Genomic DNA, 16,902 nt, shown 5'->3' on the forward strand with positions numbered 1-16,902 from the left:
CTCACTCCAGGCCTACAGTATAGACAACTCTCTCTTCTATTCCTTTTTTAGCTACCTGTCTTCCTTTTCACTTTCCTCCCTGTCTCCCCCTGTAACGGCTCACTTCTTCCTCTGCCTTTTCCATTCCGCTTGACTCCTAATTTCACTCATGTCTCTTGCTTTGTGTGTTCCAGTCTGCCCTCTGTACCTGTCAGGTGGAATATCGGTGCATTATTAATGACTCCTTTCTTCATTTTATCCATCCATCTGCTCCTTATAGTGAAGCTGCTGTCCAGAGCGGACTCACGTCAAGCTTGGTTTCCCTTCAACAGTGAAGCGGAGGGAGAGCTGTGCGGCCTTATCCTCACCTGCTGGCTGTGCTGCTCTAATAACAAGAGGGAGACAAATTGAGATGGTTTCAGGTGTCAGAGCCCTTACATGTGAAGTGGATCAGGGAGCGAGCAGTAAATCCATTTCAAGTTTCAAGGTTACACTTAGTTTTTGGTTTCTGGAAAGAAAGAATTGGCCCTTCCCCTTCCTTCCCCTTCCAAGAAAAAAATTAAAGTATATCCTATTGCAACGTTTTTTTAGGCCAGGGACCCATAAGCTAAAAGCGAGACACCCTACTACATAAACTGTATTGTATACAATTGAGTTGCATATCTAACTGGGCTGGATGGATGAAAATGAATGTATTTTAATATATTATTGACACATGATGTTTCAATGTTAAACATGCATGTGGAAGGCACAGTGAATCTCCGGGTTTAACTGTATGGCTACCATACTATATATTGTCATCCTAACATCGATGGGACTTTTAAGGGAAAAGAGGATACATTCATAAATAACTTTATTTTACTCAAAGTGTGTTAACATAGCACGGGAGCCATTCACCATTCACACACATTCATACACTGTGGCCAAGGCTGCCGTAGAAGGCGCCACATGCTCATCAGATAAACATTCACACACATTCTGACTCCGATGGCGCAGCATCATGAGCAATTCGGGGTTCAGTGTCTTGCCCAAGGACACTTCCACATGGGATTGCAGGGCCAGGGATTGAACACTCCAACCTTCCGATTGGTAGATGACTGCTCAAGCACCTGAGCCACAGCCAGCTCTGTCACATATGACATTATTGTTGGTAAAATCCAAACAGTAGCCTGTGTGACTAAGTTCCCATTCTGTTGGAGCTTATTCCCCAGAGTCCCTTTTTTTTCTTCTTCGCCCAGCAGTTTTCCTGTATTAGGGTGGCACCTAAATCATGGTTGCAGCTGTCACCATGGTCCTGCTCCACGCCCTGCTATGCCCTGCTACGTCCTGCTATGCCCTGTAGTGCCCTGCTACACCCTGTTACGCCCTGCAGTGCCCTGCTACGCCATGAACTACTACAACTAATATTTCTAGTCATTGTTCCATTATCTTTATTGTTAGTATTATTGCCATTGTTCATCATACCCCCAACCGGCACCGTAAGACACTGCCCACCAAGAGTCTGGGTCTGTCCCAGGTTTCTCCCTAAAAGGAGTTTTTTCTCGCCACTGTCGCACTAAATACTTGCTCTTGGTGGAATCACTGGAATTGTTGGGTCTTTGTAAATTATAGAGTGTGGTCTAGACCTACTCTATCTGTAAAGTGTCTCGAGATAACTGTTGTTATGATTTGATACTATAAATAACATTGAATTGAATCACTTCATAGGCGAGAAATGATAGATGATTAGCTTTACATTGCCACTGACAACTCTCGCTGCTCCTTGATTAGGATAAAGCCAATCACATTGGAGAGTTTGTTGTTCTTATTGGCTGGCAGAGCAGTGATGTCACGCTACTGACTGTCAATAATAATAACTGTAACACCATGTGGCTGGTGAGAGCCTTGACAGACACTAGGGACAGAAAGAAAGCAGGCACTTCTCTTTGATTTAAAGTGAGAGTCGTGACAGAAAGAGTTAAGACCATCAGCCATCACTTCACTTTTTCTTGCGCTTTTCTTCCCCAGTTTAATCTGCGTGAGTAAAGGTCAGAGTGTCTGCTCTTTTTCTGTTCTCCTGTCACTGGACACGTCTGTTAGTCAAGTGGTTATTCGCTTTGCCATTTAGCTCTTTAAAGATCAGGCTCCAACAGCCCCCAGGCCAGCACCGATTCTTTTTCACTGCTGAGCTTTTCTCCTCTGCCTGCCAGCACATATTATTCTGAGCCAGGGAACACAGAGATTTATTTATTTTACAATCCCACTGACCACACTCAAAGTGGGCAGAAACTAGTATAACTTCAACACATAAACTACGAGCTAAGATGAATTTAACCATTATCAAAATACCAAACGCCGTGCGTTGCCGTAATGTGTAGTTACATTTTTTGAGAGGTGCACGTCAGGCTACGGTGTAGGTTGCGTGCCTCCATGTACCTACGTATGTAGCCGTGGCGTAGATTTAACGCAGAAGCATAAATCACGCTTTAGTAAGGTCAAATTGAGATTAACAGGCAGTTTTGTGCAGTATCAATACAGCCGGTCTGTAATGTTTAGAGCCATCACAATGAGGAATAGCTTGCCAACTATCATAGTGGAGGCACCCATTATAAGGCCAGTTTTATTTATTAAACACTTATAACTTACAACAATAACCAACCATTATTTAATCTATATAACTATGATGGACTGTAATTGCTGGGCTATGACATTATCTTAGTTGACACTAATTTACAAAACATGAACATGCACACTGACATTATTTTTCTTGCACTATGTCTTGTTTAAAATGTATGTACAAATGTGCATGTTTTGGCATTTTTATCTTATGATTGTTGTATGTGGACCCCAGGAAGAGTAGCTACTACATGTAATAAATGAATAAAGTAATAAAGCTTGAAGGTAAAAACTAAATTCATCAGTTGATATATGTTCAGTGTATACTCTAAAAACACCTCTTGGTGGTCCATGCTGTTTGGTTGGTCCCACGTGACATAAGCCGTTTGGCCGACCTGCTGGACCACACACCTAACACTGAAATGTCTTACGGCCGGTTCCTTTGTGATGGATTTGTGGGGCAGAAAGGCTTTCTAGTCCTACGGGCATCACATTGCCCTCAGCACTTTTACCAAAATGGAACAGCTCAGTACTGTCCCCTGGAGGCTTAGGATAAATGTTTGTTTCTTTGTTTCAAAATGTTAGGTTCATGCTGCTGCAACAAAAAGCAGACAACAGCATTGTGACATGAGGTCTCTTTGTTCCTTTAATGTGTGCAGTCTCTCCTCTCGCTCTTTCCCTGTGTTATTGCTGCGTATGCAGTGCTTTCTTTGTGTGTGTGTGTGTGTGTGTGTGTGTGTGTGTGTGTGTGTGTGTCGTCGCTTGGTGGGACACTGGTCAGCAGCCTCCTTCAGAATTGTCCATCTGGCGTTTGAGCATTGAGGCGTGGTTTTGGCCAGACAAAGCACTTTTTCAATGCGCACTCACACACACACGCACATACATGCGCACTAGAGTCCGTATCGGGCCGAATTTTTCTGTCCGAGCCTGGCCCGCGTCCGACAGAGCCGTGACCGAACCCAGCCCGAGCCCGATAGGCATTAAGATATTTATGTCCGAGCCCGACACAGTTAAAATCTTGTTTTCTTTCTCATACTAATGACACATGTACGTTTGTTTGTGTGGAAAGCTTTTATTAAGCAACTATAGGAAGGCATTCAGAAATGTCAACAGATGAGCGCATCAGCTCACACGGGGGAACAAGCGCACGTTAATAAGCTGTTAAAATGTTCAATGTGTTAACCTTTCCTGATTGCTTTGATTCCGACTGTGTTCAGAAAACCAGGGGAGACTCGTTACCTCCAGGGCTGACGTTATAAAATGAATAACGTCGGGGTTAAAATCACATTTCTGGTGAGCAGATGAATGAACTTGGCTTTCAGTCTGGGGTTTATCTCGGACACCGCACACACTGTGTACAAAACTTATTCCACCAACTCTGCTCCGGTTGCAGCTACACGTCTGCTTCCTCTTTCTCTATCTCTCTTCTGCCCACTTTACACACGAACTGAGCTCTCCTAGGAGCCGCAGCACCATTTTACAACAAATGCATTATCACGCTGATGTGACCGAGCCCGACCCGAACACGACCATAATTTCTAAATATCTGTCCGAACCCGGCCCGGCCCATCGGGTACCATCGGGACCCATCGGGCTCGGTTTGGGTATCCATGCCTTAATGCGCACACACACATTCTGTCTTCTTTGTGTTGAAACAGTTGTCTCTGTGTCTGAAAACACAGACAAACTGCATGACAATGAACTTGTACGTATACAGCCAATCAATAAGACCACAGCCTTTATTGAAAGTGTATTGGGATAAGACACATTGTTTCTAGCATGATATGCAACTAGGCAGTACTTTACCTTACATTAGAAATGCTACAAGCCTATTGAAAAAAACTGCATTTTTCAATAACATATATCAGCGCTTCTTACTTTTTTTTAAACGATTAACCTAGAATACAACCGATCAATATGTTGCAACACTGCTCTTTATTAATGATACCTAATATGGGAAAGGAGGCAGACCTGCAGTAGTACAACTAATCAATGCTTGGCACCACAATCTCCTATTGATGATGTTCTATACAGCCAAGGATCCAGACTTGCAAGCAAACCGTACAACTAATCAATAGATCACTCAGCAGCCTCTTAGCGATGCTATATTTGGGAAAGGACGCTAATGGTGTGGTATTGTTACCACAAATCAATGCATGGCATCGCAACCTCTTATTGATGATGTTGTTGAAAATGTGTGGAGTAAACGTGTTTGTCAGGAACTAAATCCGGTAGAACACCTCAACAATGAGGTCAAAGGAGATGCAAGTGTAAGATCTCATGTCAGGACATTTGAGAGTACAAAATGTTTCCTAACATCAAAAAACACCACATGCTTCTTGGCCTAACACTTTTTTTTTCCAGAATGAAGTATCTCACCAACTACTGGATGGATTGCCATGACATTTTGTACAGACATTCACGCTAGCTGTCTGGATTTACCCTGCAGAGATCTGAGGAGCAGTTAAAGGTGTCGTAGGTAGGACTGCGAAGATCCAGGATTTAGCCAAAAAATTCAACAACTTCTCAGTACCTCCCCACCTTTCCGCTAAAGCCCCAAACGGTCTCCTAAGCCCCTCCCACCACAAGGGAGAATGAATGTGTGTGCATGAGCAGTGATTGACACGCAGTTAGACACCCCCGGCCCTGATTGGTGCATCTGAACAGGGAGCGGTGGATTTTTGGAGACTAGGAGAGCTGTTACCCTTTGACTTTTCCTCTAGCGCCACCATCAGGTCAAACATTTTCTTTGTCCTGTACTTTGGTTAATGACCAATTAACGGCAAAACGAATGACTTTAGCCTCAGCTGTCCTTTGTGTTTAGCGCTAATTAGTTGAAGTTAGCATGCTAACCACTCTAACCAACCCATTCTCATTCCGATCTCGTAAAATTAGGACGTTTGGACAGTGGCTGTCAGTGGCTGTCAGTTGCTGTCAGCGTCTGATGCGACGGAAAAAAAAAGGCGTTTGTGTGACGCATCGGGGAGAGCAGCAGTTCCCGCTTGTCACGCTTGCTATAGTCGTTTTTTTTCTTTCCTCCCGCGTGTCACAGAACCGTACTCCCCCCCACGACCCTTTCCTTAACCCAACCGTCCCGTTCTTCCCGCGTGTCACGGAACCGTACGAACAAGTAGGCCTTATTGTTTTTTAGCTTTTTTAAAAACTGTTCTAAAACTATTACGATGTATCATCTTTGTCTTATTTATACAGATTGTCTGTATGGGTAGCAACACATACATTTCCGTGTGAAATCCTCAATTATTTAATGATTTTCAGGTTACGGGTCATGTACAGTATAATGGTGCATTTGTGTGCTGAGAAAGTGAGTGGAGTCTGTCATCCAGAAAGCCTGCTAAACAGCATTGCATTGTCTTATAAAAAGACAATTTCACAAATGTCTAACCAGCATGAAAGGCTGGGGGGGCTGCAGGTTTTTAAATTGGAAAAAATGCTCAGAATTGGCAGAGGTTTTCATTCTGATGATGATGTCTTCTTTAGATGCATTGTATGAAGACATGGTATGAGTCATGGTATTTCAACACGTACTGCGTCTAAAATGAAAACATTCTGTATAATACATAGCAGCAATCTGAGTCCATTACATTGTAGAAATTCAATTTTCTACATTAAAAAACTCCTGCGGTGTCTTGGAATAAAACCAATCATCTTTTCCCGCACAACACTGTGTTCAATTATAGCACTGCAATGGGTTTTAAACTGTAGTATGTGTTTCACAAAAAAGATTGCTTTATACTGGCTGTGTAACGCCAACATGTGTTGTTAGGTAAAACTTAACCCTCAAGTTGTATTTGTAAAGTTTCTATATCAGAAATTTGGGTTTCTTTCAACCAAATTGTAAAAAGAAAATAATGTGGATGGTTCCATACACCACTCTTCACAAATAAATCAAAAGTTTAAATTTCAAATTTTGACCCAGAAAGAAAAAAGAGTTGCATGGTCGACGGGAAGACAACACAAGGGTTAAATGTCAAACACGTACTGTACACTTAAAGCTCGCAGACTGAAATGTGACTATATGAATGTCTCTGGCCCTGCAGGCGCTGGAGGCTGGTCTCCTCACACCTCAGACAGGTACCAGTGGCTGGAGGTGGACCTGGGCCAGCGGACCACCATCACCGCTGTCGCTACGCAGGGCCGCTACGGCAGCTCTGATTGGCTGTCGTCATACCTGCTGATGTTCAGCGACACGGGACACAACTGGAAGCAGCACAGACAGGAGGACAGCATAGGGGTGAGTTGTTTCCTCACGCTCGTTTATCTAACGAGCACGTGAACAATTTCAAATCAACGGTGGTGCAGGGAAAATAACTTCCTCTGGAGGAGCATGTTCAGTGGCAGACTTCTGTCACTGTCACGCTCAACAGACAGGTTGAGGAGGTCCTTTGTCCCACGGGGCCATCCAACTCTTCAATACCACACGAAGGGGGAGGGGAGAAATGGACTTTTCAGCATGAGCCTGTCTTTCTCAGCCTCTACCATTATATCTGCTGTACACCTGGCTGTCTCATAGGCTATATTAGCCCTCCTACACAATCTGGACTCTGGTCATAACATCTACATCTTATTCCCTGTTATATATTGTTCTTAAAGTATATTATTTCTTTCCTTGTTTGTCAAGCCATTCTGTGATGTTTACATTCTTGTCTTTTCATAGTCAGAGTTAATATTTAATAATAAGCTATTGCACTGTTCAATCCCTGCACTGTTCCCTTTTGCACTGCCACCATTGCACACACTGTACCATAGCACCTTATCATGGTCATTGCATCACATGCTCAGTCCATACCAGACCTTTGTAATCGCTTCACAAAGTGTTAACTTATTACATTTCTGTGAGTGATTTGTATGTATGTGAGATATGTGGTGTTATTGTTGTCTAAGCTACTGGATGCCTAAAATGTAAATGTTAACATTCAATCTCCATCAGTAAAACAATAAGGAAATCAATCTCTTTGCCAACAATCAGGACTTTGTAAATCATGAATGTAATAATTGTAATCTTATTACAGACCATGAATTTACTATCTTTCTAAGTTGAATGTATTGTCTTTTAACTTTAACTGGCAGGCCGAATTTATAGGTATACATTTATTTAACAACAATATAGATTAACAGGACAATATAGATGGGACCAATCACAGGACAGCAGTGGTGTAGTCTTAGGTATTATAGTCAGTCCTTCCAGAAAAATGCAGTTTTTTTGTGATTGTTGCAGCTTTTCGATGATGTTCACGTCGCGTAATTACGTCACTTCATAACGTTCCCATGGCAGCAGGGGAAAGCGGCTTCTCTTGTGTGAAGTAAACGCAACATTTTTCATCTTTCTGCTAAGATATACGGGACTTTTTTGCAACGAAAATGCGGGGATTATGAAATCATGCAAGCCCTGCATATTTTGCGCGAAAATTGGCAATTTATGCGGCGAAAGTGCGGCGTATTTGAAACCCCCCCCCCCCGCATAAATATGCTGATTATGTGGCTGTGGCTGATTATGCATTGAATTATGCGATCGCATAATCACGTTTTTCTGGAGGGACTGTGTAGTGGGTATACTGTACTGTATATAAATATATTGACCTATATATATGAGCCGGAATCTGCCTTTGGGGGAGGGGGGGTCTGGGTGTCCTCCACCAGGGTTATTTTGAGCGTCAAAGACTTCATTTCCTGCATTCAGACACACTTTTATGCACCAATTTACGGTGGAAATACCTTTATTTAGCCTATGCCAAGAAAGAAAAACACAGATGACATTTCAAAATATATCAAAAATATAATGGAAAGTATGTTGTTGCGTGTCATTGGGCCTTTTTAAGAGGGTATATGGAAATCCTGGCACTTTCTTAGTGGATATACTGCATATACCTGCGTATCACGTAGACTACACCAATGCAGGACAGTAAAAGTGTATTTATTTTGAAATAGTGTGAGACAGTACCACCTTTAGTAGCGAGTGTACAAACAGTACTGTACTGTAGGTAGAGTATCATGTAGTCTTTATCCTTGACGTTCCACTTCTGGGATTGCTCTGGTGCTGCTAGAAATTCCACCGGATGCATGTCTTTTCACCGATGTCCGTTTCCTTCCGCTTACTTTGTGTTGGCGTCCTAAACTCCAGTGGATTTCTGAGGACTATGGTTAACTGGTCCTCAGATCTCTGCAGGGTAAATCCAGACAGCTAGCTAGACTATCTGTCCAATCTGAGTTTTCTCTCGCACCGCTATTTTACAGCGGCTCCGTGCGGAGCTTAGCACCACCCAAGACGATTGTGATTGGTTTAAAGAAATGCCAATAAACCAGAGCACGTTTTTTCTCCCATCCCAGAATGCTGTGTGGACTAACCAGACCTTCCTCCGCACCTCAGCGCGTGGATGGTCTGGCAAAGCGAGACTAAGTATCATGTAATAGATGTAAAATAGATGATAGATAACAGGCAATAAATGTTCATTGGAGCTTATTGTTCTGCTTTACCACAGCCATGCTACGTGTGGGTGTGGTGTTTAGCAGCAATGGTCTGCAGGGATCAGCCCATCCTGAGGAGATAATCACAGACATCAGGAGCCTGTGACTCCTTATGAATAATGGATGAACCAATGAAAGAGCTCTGCTGACTGTGCCTACCTTTTGTCAAAACACTTACGCTGTTGTTGATGGACACAGAGAGGGACAGAGAGAGGCAGCCGAGCGGTGCAGCCTGGAGCACGGCCACATACTGAAATCAATGATGGAAAAATACACTGTATCCATGCACATGGTCAATCTCATCTGTTTTCTTCTTTTAAACACTTTTAATTATTTGACCTTTTACACAGCATTGAGTGCAGAGTGACAATAAAGGCAGGAGAACAGATGATGTCATAGTAGTGTTAAAGGAACACGCCGACTTATTGGGACTTTAGCGTATTCACCGTAACCCCCTGAGTTAGATAAGTCCATACATACCCTCCTCATCTCCGTGCGTGTTGTAACTCTGTCTGACGCACCCACCGCTAGCCTAGCTTAGCACAGATCCTGAAGGTAACCGGTTCCAACTAGCCTACTGCTCCCAATAAGTGACAAAATAACGGCAACATGTTCCTATTTACATGTTGTGATTTGTATAGTCACAGCGTGTACAAATAACAAGGTCACATGAGACACAGCCATCTTCTAACCGTATATAAACTGGGAACTATATTCTCAGAAGGTGAAGCACTGCTACTTCTGCTACTTGGGCGGAGTGATTTGCTAGCAGCACCTGAAGTCCTGTGGTGAGGAGCAGAGAGTTGGAGTAATAGAGTCAACAGTTACTAGATAGTAAAAGCATAGTGACCTTGTTATTTGTGACAATACAAATCACAACATGTAGGAACAGGAACATGTTGGCGTTATTTTGTCACTTATTCGGAGCAGTAGGCTAGTTGGAGCCGGTTACCTTCAGGATCTGTGCTAGGCTAAGCTAGCGGTGGGTGCGTCAGACAGAGTTACAACACGCACAGAGATGAGAAGGGTATGTATCGACTTGTCTAACTCTGGGGGTTACGGCGAATAAGCTAAAGTCCCAATAAGTAAGCGTGTTCCTTTAAAGGAAGATAATACATGCAAACAGGATGTTTTATGGGTATGTGTCGAAATATTTCTCGGTTTTCCTACAGACTAAACAATGGAAATATGACATGTTAATTTGTGAGCTTCAGAGGTGCTGGCAGTCTGACTTTTTTACCTTTAGATAAAGTCGGATTAGCTGTTTGCCCCTGTTTCCAGTCTTTATGCTAAGCTAAGTTAGCCAGCTGCTGGCAGTAGCTTCACACTCAGCGTACAGACACGAGAGCGGTATCGACCCTCTCATCTCACTCTAACCAAGAATGCAAAAGATGTAACACAAAATGAATTTATTTTGTCATTTTGCGCTAATTTAGTGTCAAATTCAAGTCAGGGACATTTTCATTCAGCTACTGTAGCTAAACAGCTAATAACGATGTGATCTGCTGCAGTCTTTGGGTTAAATAAAAAGAAAATATAGTAGTGTGACAATTACCTAAACCACACGTCATGAATTAAATATGGTCCAGAGTTGCAGGCATACATCATGTTAGAAGGATGTGCTGCATCTTTAAACTGTCAGTGAGACGGCCAGCAGAGGCAGCGAGGCATCACCGCCCACCTCCTGGTACACAGCACTCTTCTTCAGTGTTCTCCCGTCGTACAAGTGTCGCGTTGGACTTGTATTTGTGCATGTGGCATCTGTGGTGATGCTACATGGTTCAGTATGCAGACACAGGAATACTAAGTAGTTGTGTTTGTGTAGAAAGCAAACCCAGTGATAAATCCTGTCAGCACAGAGAGCCAGTCCACCTGCACGTTCCCAGTGAGCATTATATTTCCCCCTTGCTGGTCTATGTATCCCTGCCTGTGCTGAATTATTTGTATCCCCGGTGGGGACAAAATGTACTTTGTGTATTGCGCACAAATTTGGAAGTGCGCCCTCGTTTAGAAGAAGTCTCCCAGCTAATCCTGCCTTGTACAGGCCGAAGTTGGAGAAACAGCTAGCTAGCTCATGTAATCCACCTAGCTTCATGTGCGACTGACAACAAAGATATTACAGAAGTTGCGAGGTCTCACTCTGTAGCTAAAACAGAGACCTGAACACAGGGTGAAAAGAGGAGCTGCAGCAATGTGCAGTACAACAAGAATATGGTGTTTTTCAAAAATTAAACCATGTAAACCTATTCTGATACAATCTCAAATTACAATTATGAACCTGAAAATGAGCATAATATGGCCACTTTAAAAAAAGAAAAAGTTTAGGAAAAAGGTTGTGGTTTGGATTAAGACATTCCCGAGTTTCCTGGGTGAAAGTATTTTGTTTTTGCAGCAGAGTGAACTCTGCTCTCTGGCTTGAAAGCACTGTATTTTCCATTGAATATTGAATTGCATGTAAGCGTTTGGCATGCCTGGCCGAGTGGCACTATATTAAAGTTTATTTAGATAAGGACAGATACAAGAAACATAGATAAGCTTAAACAGTCATCTGATGTACTGATGTATCATAGTGTTTTTAGCTGAAGCTAATTCACGACCCTTGTCCCTAGTAGGGCTTTTGGTTAAAAAATAAAAATACAGATTAACATTATTAAAAATAAGATAGAGATGAAATAAAATGGAATGAAATCAAAGAATGTATACAGAGAGAGCACAGTGTAAAAAACGAAATATGAGAGCAATATTGTTCCTGAATTAGCCACAATTTGTTGTTTTTTTTGACAGTGGCTAATGTTGGGATACATTTCAAGTGGTCTGGCAGAGAGATCCATAATTTTGCCCCTTTTATTGAAAAGGCAGTTTGGGCAAATGATGTTCTACGGAAAGGTATACTACAATTGCCTTTTAACGGCTCAGGTGGTGGATCTGGTACCACTTTGCCGTCTTGTTATTGTTTTGCAAAGAGGTGGGGAAGCAGCGTTATTTAAGCATTTGAAGACCAATTGGTAACACTTTACTATCGACGTATCGACGTAATCATGACACTGTCATAACTATGACATGACACTGTCATTAACGTGTCATAAACGTTATAAACAAGTCATAAACGTTTATGACTTCTGTCATTAAGTGTCATTCGGTTTTTGTCATGACAAGTTGACATTGTTTGGGTTGTCTTATGTCAACTTGACATTAATCAAAGTGACATTACCAGAAGTTGTCTTGGTCATGACAAGTTGACATTAAATTAGTTTGGGATGTCTTTGTAATGACAACTTGACATTAACCAGGATGACATTACCAGAAGATGTATTTGTCATGACAACTTGACATTAACCAGGATGACATTACCAGAAGATGTATTTGTCATGACAACTTGACATTAACCAGGATGACATTACCAGAAGATGTATTTGTCATGACAACTTGACATTACATTTCTTTGGAGTGTCCTTATTAAGACAACTTGACATTAAACAGGATGACATTATGTCAAGTTGTCATGACCAAGACAACTTCTGGTAATGTCACTTCGATTAATGTCAACTTGTCATAATCAAGACAACCCAAACAATGTCAACTTGTCATGACAAAAACCGAATTACACTTAATGACAGAAGTCACAAACGTTGACACAAAAGTGTCATGTTACGATTATGTCGATACTTTCAAGTAAAGTGTTACCGACCAATTTAACAAAATGCAGGGAGTTAAAATTAGCAAAACTTAAAATCTTATGTTTGTTTAGAATCCATGGTATTGCAAGGGGGATTTCATTCTTGCATGTTTTGTTTTGTTGTGCACCCCGCTCCCTCTGCTTTTTTCACAAATCACACCCTGGGTATTACACACTGTGAGCATGGCCATTTATCCAGCGTAAAGACATATTTGTTCCAGCGGTGCAGAGAGAAGCTTTTGATTAGAAGTCGCGCCGAGGCAATTTCCCCACATGGAGGGAATCCAGCTAATCTGAGCACCGAGGATCGTCTCCGAGGGAGAGCAGGGAACGACTTCTCACAGCTTAAAAAACATGTTGATCTGACACTCTGCATTAAACTGAGCACAATCCCAGTCACATTTCAAAGTGTTCCCCAACTTCTGTGCATTCGTTGGCCGAGCTTACCGAGTCTGTCAGAGGAGAAAGTTGAAGGCAGAGCTGCTGGATCAACCACAACACATTTTCTACTCTTCTTCTGCTTTCAGCGTAGAGGCCTGAAGAACTTTTTCCCCACTTCTCTCTTCTTTTTTTTTTTTACTTTGAGGGGAAGATACATGTCACTTTTTCATGTTTCTTTGTATAAAATAATGCTTGTAAATTGGACAAACTTTAAATAAAGGAGCCGTTGGCCCCCTAGAGTGAAGGATGAGATGCCTGGCAACTCAAACTTGGGGTCCAGACACAAAATATACACTATTATAAGACTATTATAAGTGACACAACACAACATCTCTCTTCATTAGATAAAGGCTCCCCTCTCTCATGATTACCGGGGAGTTAATAACTTCATTTTCTGTCTAAGGTTTTTTTGAGCAGTGGGAGAGCCAGTTAACCTGCATGTCAACTTCACGGGAGGACTGTAATTAGGATTGATAGCCAGAAGGGAGCGATGGAAAGAGCAATTAATCAGGCATTAAGCATTCAGCCCATCAGTTTACACTTTATATTCCAGATTTTGCAGAACAATTGTTAATTTTGACTCCTGAAGATTATATGAAAACTAGAAGGGCACTCAGAGAGCGCAGACCTCGCCAGATGGCCATGCCGGCTCGAGAGCTCCCGCCCACAACGCAAAAAATATGATTTTCGTATTCTAAATATATATATATATTATATAGAGTATATCGCCACTGTCGGGCGAAAACCTTGTATATCCTAAACCGTTGTTTTTCAGAAAATTAAAAAAGAAAAGCCATTTGAAAACATTTTAGCTATTTACCTCAGACGAAATCAAACAAAATTGCCTCATCACTGGTTAAATATTTGTAAAACCCACACACAGACATAAAGCGCGACCAATGGCATTGATTTATGAAAAAATTACGAAATATGGAGATTGAAGGTTTCTGTCCGACAGCGACGGTACATTGGTTTGGTGATATCTGTGTTTTGGTAAAATAGCGCACTTGGCCAGCTCAGTAACAGTTCAGGCGACAGTGGTACTGCAGCATGGGAGACACTAGCCTGGTCCTACCAGACTCTGGTCCACTAGCCTGGTCCTACCAGACTCTGGTCCACTAGCCTGGTCCTACCAGACTCTGGTACATTAGCCTGGTCCTACCAGACTCTGGTACATTAGCCTGGTCCTACCAGACTCTGGTTTTACAGAGAGTCTGGCCACTCTCCATTGACAAGTGTTAACTTCCTTGAAGGCAGGTACTCTGTTGAAGTTTAAAACTATTGGATCTGCCTAGAGCCACTCTGGATTTGCCATAACCGATAGATCACTAATGTTTGGTCGTGACGTCGGCTTAGCATCGCTAGCGTTAGCCTTAGCCAACTCCTTCATCACTAACGGAGCTAGCTGGAAAATCAACTTTTCCCGAACCTTGTGGGGAGGAGGGCCACAACATCATGGCCACCAGTCTCTGCACTTCCTTTCTATCCATTTCACATTCATGAGAAACAGTGGTGTCGGCTGAGAAGAGGTGTGGGTCAATTCAAATAATACTTTAACACATGCTGTTTGGTGGATTATGTGTTTGCCAAATAACACATAAAAGATGGGGATCGGTTCATTTTGATGGGTAGAGTATAGTTGTTATTCTTTCGTCGTTTTAACAACTGGGAGACATTTTAGGCATATTTTGTGTGAAAAATGGTCACGTAATTGAATCTATTGATTCGTGTACAGTGACACGTTTATCTCGTTTTTTTTTTCGTGATGGTCACCACGTTTTTTAAACTAATGTATTAAGCAACCTGATCTCACAGAATTCCATGAAATGAACACGGCTCCTTAACTCAAAATCTGTGGCAGTTTCACGGAATCGCAAAACATTCCGTGATGGGCCCACGGAAGAATTCCGTTAAATAAACACGGCCCCTTAAGTTAAGGAAAATGTCACCCACCGGTGGGCTTACAGTTCCGTGACACGCGGGAAGAACGGGTGGGCTCACGGTTCCGTGACACGCAGGAAGAACGGGACGGTTGGGTTCAGGAAAACCCAACCGTTTTTCCTGACTTTACATTGGCATTGTTTTTCGTGGTGGCCACACGGATTTTTCACACATTCCGTGCCACCACCACGTAATACGCTGTAAACAATTCGTGATCATTTCACGCAATTCTGTGCGACCAGGCTGTATTAAGAGTGACTACGGTAGCAAGTAGTATGAAAGGCTGAAAATCTGCGTAGGGAGGTTGGTTGGGGTGGTGGGTGGGTCAAACAACACAGGACTTTCCCCCCAGAGACCGGGGATTGTGTCCCGCGTGTCACGTTTCCTAAACCTAACTGTCCCGTTCTACCGGGGATCGTGTCCAGCGTGTCTCTTTTACTAAACCCAACCGTCCTGTTCTTCTTTTCCTAAACCCAACTGTCCCGTTTTTCTTTTCCTAAACCCAACCGTCCCTGTTCTTCTACTGGGGATCGTGTCCTGCATGTCACGTTTCCTAAACCCAACCGTCCCGTTCTTCTACCAGGGATCGTGTCCTGCGTGTCACGTTTCCTAAATCCAACCGTCCCGTTCTTCTACCGGGGATCGTGTCCTGCGTGTCACGTTTCCTAAACCCAACCGTCCCTGTTCTTCTTTTACTAAACCCAACCGTCACACCCACGTCACGGAATTTTCGGCGATCGTGTTTATTTCATGGCCAGCTGACAGAAAGAATCGTGCTGTGATCACGAAAGGTGCTTTCATGTCCGTGTACACGAATCAATAGATTATAAATTACGTGACCATTTCACGAACTGCCGTGAGACTGGGTTGAAATGAGTGACCCGATTAATCAATGATCAAAATAGTTGCTGATTAATTTTTGCATATTTGACTAATCAGTGAGTCGTTCTACCAATTTGTATCTGAAGAATGGTAAGTCTATCACCTGAAGAGAATAAAATGATAAATGATAAAATAATAAAATTAAAATAAGGGAGTGGAAGCTGGAAATTTGAGGTGGAAAAAATGGAAATATGTCACAAAAGACATCTCAAAAGACTTGGCTAAGGTGGAAAAGTCGGTAGCTAGCCTCGCATTGGCTAAGGTGGAAAAGTCGGTAGCTAGCCTCGCATTGCCAGACCTTCCTCCACAGCGCTGCGGAGGAAGGTCTGGCTAGTCCACACAGCATTCCGGGATGGGAGAAAAATGTGCTCTGGTTTATTGGCATTTCTTTAAACCAATCACAATCGTCTTAGCGGGGCTAAGCGCCAGAAGGAGCCACGGTGCCGCTGCAAAATAGCCTCAGGAAGGAACTTGTTTTGGTGGAACATGTGTACGTTCAAAGTTGTTTTAGTCGTGCAACAGAAAACTCAGATTGGACAGATAGTCTAGCTAGCTGTCTGGATTTACCCTGCAGAGATCTGAGGAGCAGTTAACCATAGTCCTCATGAATCCACCGGAGTTTAGAACGCCAACACAAAGAAAGAGGAAGGGGACGGAAATCCGGCCAAAAAGATCATTTTCATACAAGAAACAAACTTAAATGTCATATTTCCATCAACTTTTCCGCATTTTTTCTCCACCATTTGAGGTTTGAATGGACCTCTTTTAATTACGTCACCTCTCCGTGCAATGGTTTATTGGCACCAGCTTGAGAATTAGCGCCAACTGTTTATCTTGATGCCCTTAAGCTCCTAATCTTCACATTACAGTAATAGATGGAAACACACAGTAATTTCACATTTTCT

General features: G+C 42.6%; 1 protein-coding gene across 1 annotated transcript in view; it reads left to right on the forward strand.

The window, feature by feature from the left end:
- The window catches only part of LOC144526258 (contactin-associated protein-like 4), a 151,518-nt gene that overhangs the window by 49,674 nt on the left and 84,942 nt on the right, over positions 1 to 16,902 (forward strand). The window contains exon 3 of the mRNA XM_078263597.1: positions 6,633 to 6,826. Coding sequence (XP_078119723.1) covers positions 6,633 to 6,826 — 194 coding nt within the window. The remainder of the gene's footprint in view (positions 1 to 6,632; positions 6,827 to 16,902) is intronic.

This window comes from Sander vitreus, chromosome 12 (assembly GCF_031162955.1).
Source record: "Sander vitreus isolate 19-12246 chromosome 12, sanVit1, whole genome shotgun sequence".
NCBI classification, from domain to species: Eukaryota; Metazoa; Chordata; class Actinopteri; order Perciformes; family Percidae; genus Sander; species Sander vitreus.